Source organism: Sardina pilchardus, chromosome 11 (genome assembly GCF_963854185.1).
Source record: "Sardina pilchardus chromosome 11, fSarPil1.1, whole genome shotgun sequence".
NCBI lineage: Eukaryota > Metazoa > Chordata > Actinopteri > Clupeiformes > Clupeidae > Sardina > Sardina pilchardus.
The window spans coordinates 18,279,415-18,286,682 of NC_085004.1; the positions used below are offsets into that span (position 1 = coordinate 18,279,415).

Sequence of the window (7,268 nt, forward strand, 5' to 3'; positions counted from 1 at the left end):
TGTGTGTGTGTGTGTGTGTGTGTGTGTGTGTGTGTGTGTCATGTCTTGTGTAATTTCTTGAAGTAGCTGGAGTCCCCAGCCAGTCGACGTGAAACACAAGCATGTCACTGGGCTGGCGTACATGCAAGCTGAAGGGTGCGGGCACACTGCACTTGTTGCTGAGGATGGCGAGGAGAAGCGCTCCATGCCTAACGGCAGCACTGAGCTCAGCGTCGAATCACTGGGAGCCGACAAAATAAGCAGCCACTTCAAATGGAAATGACGTCCATGTGCTCCAGTGCACACATTCAGTACGCACCACACACACACACACACACACACACACACACACACACACACACACACACATACACACACACACACACACACACACACACACGAAGCTTGGTGAGTAAGAGTGTCAACCATCTCAAGAGTGTAGCAAGAACAAGGACGCGGACTCACTAACACACACTGCTATCTGTGACTGCAGCCACCCCCCCCCACCCCCCACCCCTCCGCACACACACACACACACTCACACACACTCACATCGCTTTCCCCTCAGCCAACCATCCAGCCAGTAGCCCTTCCAACCGTCATAGCCACTTCCGCGAGTATGTTAATGGTCTCCTGTGAATGCCAGCTGGTCTGGCTTAGTCACTGACAAGACAGGAGCTGCTCTATGTATAATTAAACATCAGTCTGCCTCGCAATAAAACGTAAAGGATGGAATGAGTCTAATCTTGGCCTGAGGATCCTCGATAATCAACCCACAACCATAAGCACTCGTGCTCTTAAAGCACAGCGAGAGAGAGACAGAGAGACAGAAAGAGAGAGAGTGAGAGATAAAGAGAGAGGGAGAGATAAAGAGAAAGAGAGAGTTAGAGACGGAGAGAGTAAGTGAGAAACAGGTCCGTATGACCCATTTGAATCACACCTCCCACTCTCATTTGATTCATTTTTTAATTAAGGGAAGAATGTGTGTGTATGTGTGTGTGTGTGTGTGTGTGTGCAGGAGTGGTTGCAGCTGCAAAGGCAGTGTGTGAGAGAGAGAGAGGAGTGGGTATGAAAACGAGTGAGCAAGAGAGAGAGAGGGAGAGAGAGAGAGAGAGAGAGAGAGAGAGAGAGAGAGAGAGAGAGAGAGAGATGAGAACAAGGGGTGGGGCAAAAGGGGTGTTCAATCTAAAACGCCACCGCTGCCTTCCTATCTCACAGCAACACGGAACTTATCTCCTCTCTGCACGCCATACTTGCCAGTACTTAACCTTGCGGAAGAAAAAAGCTGCAGGCATAACAGGAGCGCAACACAACTCAATCAGCAAGGACCCTTTTAAGGCCAACCAAACTCACACACACATACACACACACACACACACATGTAACATCCAGCCACCCCATATCACTCACACACACTGTCCGAGCATCGTCCTCCAGCCAGGACTAATTTCCCTCTCTGATGACTGATGCTGTCGGGGTGGTGGTGGTGTTTGACGGGGGTCGGTGGCGGAGGAGGGAGGCTGGAAGCCTTTTCCTGCTCAGATTCCTCATGACATTGACTAAAGCGGCGTACATCACAGCGAGCCAGTGAGCGCCATCTCCCCACCAAAGCACCGACGAGAACAGCACACCCCCCCCCCCCCCCCCCACCACCATCACACACACACACACACACACACCACCCCTCTTCCTACTCACCCCCCCCCCCCCCACCCCCAACCCTTGCTTGCATGATAACACGGCCGGGATGCATTGTGCCATTTCAAGTGTGCCTTGGAGGCCGTCACGGGGAGGTTGTGTTTGTTTATTCATGACGGCTTGATCAAAAAAAAAAAAACAGCCGCGCAAGGCTGGAGCCTCCTGACAAAGGCCCCCTTCTCAGAAGCCTCTGAAAAATGAATGGCGCACTTAAGGGGCTCATTGTGAGGCTGGCCGACATTAGCGCAACACAGGTGTAAAGGCCGGCAGGGGGCAAATGTTTGACTCACAAATCCCCGTGATTAAGAGGCGAGCGATGACGGGGGCAGAGGGATCAAGTGAGAGGCCGAGGCGAGGCGCGGTCTTTTGCGCCTTCAAACATGCAAATTGAATTGTTTCCCGCCTGCGCACAGACCTCGCCGATACATCAAGGAACACCGTCTGCGGAAAGGGAAAATAAAATGCCCACTATACGAGAAGCAATCAGTGCTAACTGTTGGACTGTGTGAGACTGTGATGTATGCATTGAAAATATATAGAATGCAATTTATATCTTTATCAAAACAAAAAGAAATGTGAAGGGGGGGGGGGAAATCCATAGCATAGCTCCATACAGTGTGCATAACGGTTAAATCAATCAATAAATTCCACATGATGAAAACCACATGTTCTCCTCAGACATCCATCCATCCATCTAGTCATGCATTCAATACTGAAAAAAAAACAGCCTAATCACCAAACCTGACCATCGAAGCACCGTGTTAATTTTATCCACATAACAGCCAGAGGCCAGAGAGAGAAGGGAGAGATGGGGGGGGGGGGGGTAGAGAGAGAGAGAGAGAGAGAGAGAGAGAGAGAGAGAGAGAGAGGACATGTGGAGAGAGAGGTAAAGAATATGGAGAGATGTAGAAAGAGGCAGAGAGGTAAAGAATATGGCCACAGGAAATTAGAGAGTGAGAAACAAGTGAGAGAGATATGAGAGAGAGAGAGACAGAGAGACAGTATGTGTGTGTGTGCGTGCGTGCATGTGTGTGTGTGAGAGAGAGGAGGTGAAAGATGCCAGGTCAAGGCTCTCTGGGTTTGCACATGCACCGAGCTGTGAACAAGCTGCTTTGGCCTGGTTCTCTCGCCTGCGCCAGCCCTCCCAGTAGCCCCCTCGAGGTGCCCACCAGTCCTGCCGCTTGCAGATGATCGCTCCCCCTTCTGTCCGCACGGGTCCAGTGAAATACTTACCAGAGACGGCTTCTTCGCAAGGACATGGCCATTCGGAGCTGAATTGCTCGTGGAGAGCCATCATAAAGAAACGTACAGAAACAGCTTTGATATCGCTTTGATTGCGGGCGAGTTTAGTCAGATGGTTAAAAATAGACTCCCACACCGCCACCAAAAGAGGAGTTTGTTTGTTTACATATCCTAGCCACACTTACCTTCACCACGCCACAAATGCCAACCCGCCCAGTCCTTGTTCAGACAACTACAAATACTGCACCCCTCCACCACCCCCCCCGTACACAAACACACACACATAAAAAGGAGGAAAAAATAAACAGAAATACTGAAAGAAGGAGTGAACAGACAGTCAAATTAATGTTTCCACACGATAAGCAGGCTTAATATCCAGCTGACAATTAGAGTACTCACCCTGCCAACAAGAATTGGATCGGGCCCAATAAACTCCTCCAGCACAAACATTTGGTTCCATACCCATCCTCTCTTGGCACGACTCAGAATTCTTTGTCCTTCGTGTGGTTCACTGGGGGCCACCGCGGATCCCATTTGTAAACTTCTCGACTGGTTGGCCAAGGGCGCCATGGACGAATAAGGTACACACGTAATCCACATGAACATGAGAGAGGGCCATAGCTCTCTCAGCATTTCCTCCGAGCGTTTGGGCATTGCGGTGACTTATGGTAGGTGTTTGGGGGGGGGGGTTGGGGGGGATCCTCTTTCGCTCCCCAACGAGGGTCTTTTTTTGACGACTTGATCTCGGACGCGCCGGGAAAATAATCAAATTTGCACCAAAAAAAAAGTCAAAAATAGGCAAGTACAAATTTACTTGTTCGTTCCTCTCCACCCAGAGCTCAAGTTCATGGTGTCACAAGGGTCACTCCTCATAAGGTGTGGCCTGCCTCGAGAGGAAACAGAGAGAGTGCGCCGCCCTCAGCAGGCCATCCATTGGCTGGACCATGGATCTGAAAGATCTGAAAGCAGAGCAAAGAGATGCCGTTGGCAGAGTATCCAGAGGGAAATGACCACGGGACAGCGCTGGCCTTCGAGAGGCAAGTGTGCATTGTGCCTTACAAGGTAGTACAAACTCATACTTCCATGCATACAGTATATGTATATCCATGAATATGAGCAGAGGCAACATACAGTACATGCATACTTCCATACATATTTATATGCATGTATGTGACGCATGCCTCTGTGTGTGTGTGTGTGTGTGTGTGTGTGTGTGTGTGTGCAAATGTGTGTGTGTGTGTGTGTGTGTGTGTGTGTGTGTGTGTGTGTGTGTGTGTGTGTGTGTGTGTGTGTGTGTGTGTGTGTGTGTGTGTGTGTGTGTGTGTGCAAATGTGTGTGTGTGTAAATGTGTGTGTGTGTGTGTGTGTGTGTGTGTGTGTGTGTGTGTGTGTGTGTGTGTGTGTGTGTGTGTGTGTGTACAAAGCTATGTCCTTGTCAGTATCTGTATACATTTACATGTAAATGTACTTGTTGACAGGTACAGGGATTAGAGAGAATACTCTTGTAAATTAAACAAGCAGAAGAGAGAAAAAAAAATGATCAAGCCAAGAACAAGCAATCTAGCCATCAATCTTAAAATGCTGTGTGGACAAGTGGCCAGGAACCAGCAGCATCCTCCTGCACTGTGAATGTAAATCTGACCAGACTGCCCAGCTATAATAGCTCGTTGTTTTCATAACCTGTCCAGTCGTGCTGTGCTCGAGCGGCTGTCCGTGTTGCACCCACCATGTCTGTGCGATACTGTGATATTACCTTCTATAAATCTGCTGTTGCAAAGATTATCTTACATGATCTTTTTTTTTTTTGCTCAATATTACATGTGCTGTATCACTCAGGCTTTTCTAATACTCCCTAAATCCCAACTCACTCATCTCCATGCATTTCGCAAACGCCCTGAACACAATAAATAGTTTCATGTCAGATGAGCTCAGTGTAAAGCTGAGTCTTCTAGAGCTTTATCCAAACACAATATTCTAGAACATCATACTTAAACTCACGCCAGTGAACCCGACGATCCCAGTGATGGTGGTGAGGGAGGAGACAGGATTGAATAACTCATTACAAAATGCTATCTGAGATCTGTGATCAGTTCTCTCTTGATTCTGCTGCACAGAAACCTGTCCCCAAAAGTGAAACTTTACATTACAAAGGCAAAGAGAGAGAGAGAGAGAGAGAGAGAGAGAGAGAGAGAGAGAGAGAGAGAGAGAGAGAGAGATGAGAGAGAGAGATCAAAGTGAACTTAAAAACACGTCCTCTCTTCATTCATCTGCATACTTCTGTTAATTCTCAGTCCTGGACGGAGAACACTAATCAATGGGATCTACATTCCTGATCCTGGAAGGAACCCGAGTCTCTCAGAGTAGCTCTGATGGAGATCTAGCACCACCACAATCATTTCACAGCTAAAGAATGAAGGCATGATATCAGACGTGTTGCTGCAAATGGTATCTGTAACTAATATTTCTAGGCCATACTAATATCTGAGTATTATGAATCAGGGCAAAACATACCTGTAATAAGTTTTAAGAGCTCAATAAAGCACCATACCACATATAAAGTAACTGATAGTCTACATTTCATAAACCATGACACATTAAATGAAATTCAAGGTGCATTCAAAGGGTTGAAAATAAAAGGCAGCAAAGTTGTGCTATGCGGGCTTCATACTTATATGACTGTCCTTCTCATGTTCTTATAGGCGATGACAAAATACATTTCCATACACATGGAAATAATATAACACCTCGATTGTAATTGTATGGAATTTTACAGGAACCTAATAATCATTTGTGCTGTATTTAAAACAGTTTTACGAGGAACTATTTTGCATAATTTTCACACACATGGATCCTTGTCTTTTAGTTGCCTTTTTTGAGAATTTGACAGAAGTGAATGAGGGGATTGTTTTAAACACTCAAAACGGCCATCCTTTGTCAAACCTCACAAGTTCGCACGGACATCACCCCTGCCACAGAATTGTGAGGTTAAAGTATTTTGGTTTCAACAGCAGAAGGCAGCGGCGGTAAAGTATTCGAAGGCTCGGAGAGTATAGCCTCGTCTCGTGGAAATAAGACGGCTCTGCGATACCTGACTGGCTTGTTTCAGCACCACCAGAGTGGACAGCTCCGCGCTTATACAGCCAACAAAACTGAGATGCAAAGAAGTAGCCATGAATGAGAACAGGGAAGACCCAAACTTACCACTTTTGAAGGACATATCCTCTTCAGTGGCACATCCTCAAACGAACATACGCCAGAATGTTAATTGAAACTACTAAAAAAATCCACTCACGATGTTCCTCGAGTTGTGAGTATCACCTAGACGGCCACGAAGTCTGCGCGATTGTCAGAGACATCTGTTTCAGTGCAACAACACAAACGTTTCTTCTAGAGAAATGCACCACAACCGGAGCAGTATTTTGCGCACCGAATCACAGAATCGGAGAGCTCACACTGTCAATCTTCCCCACTCACCGATCAATCACCACTGAGCTCTGCCTATCAGCGTACACCAGCAAGCCGTGGTCTTATGCACAGAAATATCCAACTGACAGCCCTCTTGTCATCCTCAGCACATTGTCCAACACACCTCAAAACAGCTATTCACCTGTTAATAACACTAACATAATACTTACTATCTTGAGGTCGGTTGTTTGCAGCATGTTAAGCTTTGAGAAAAAAATCTTCTTAACATTTACATATGCTGTTTTCTTCTGGGCACAAGGGTAAAATAATAGCAATAGAAAAGAAAATAAAAGGAAGGAAGTGCTGAACAGACGCTGGTGGAATTGAAGGATCCTTACAGGTTAGTGCCCTCTCGGTGAAGCGGTGTGCTGGAGCTCCGGCAAGCCTACTTTGCAGAGTGGTGGACTACGGAGAGGCGGGGAGGGCGGTGGGGTGTTCGGTAGAAAGAGCCTCCCCTTTGCCGCGCTCATTGGGCTGATTAAGAGGCTGGTCCACAGCCGGGGAAATTAATGCATGCGCGCTTACCCTGGGAATACACAACTTTTATGATCGCGCGCCGAGGACAGACTCACACTGGTGCACTGCCTCCTTTAAAATGTGGCGACAAAGTAATGTATATATTTATGTTTCATTTAAATATGTGCATTACAGCTCTTTCTCAACAAGAGTGTCAGTCTTACAGTGAACAATTCAACTAAGAAGCGACAGTGAGTTAATCGTTCGGCGCTATAAGCTACACTCGGTTACTTCCTCTCCTTATCTCCTTATTCTCTTAGTCTCCTTATTTCTCTCTCTTGCACCCCTCCGTCTCTTTTTTTTATTTTTTCGTCTAAACGTTTTCATCAGTCGAGGGGCAAAATGCCGCAAGGAAAAGCTAAACCCTAT

The 7,268-nt window shown here is 46.9% G+C and overlaps 1 protein-coding gene across 1 annotated transcript in view; it reads right to left on the minus strand.

Annotated features, from left to right (window-relative positions):
• The window catches only part of cdh8 (cadherin 8), a 99,157-nt gene extending 95,584 nt beyond the window's left edge, over window positions 1-3,573 (minus strand). The window contains exon 1 of the mRNA XM_062548980.1: window positions 3,319-3,573. Coding sequence (XP_062404964.1) covers window positions 3,319-3,573 — 255 coding nt within the window. The remainder of the gene's footprint in view (window positions 1-3,318) is intronic.
• Window positions 3,574-7,268: the final 3,695 nt, after the last annotated feature.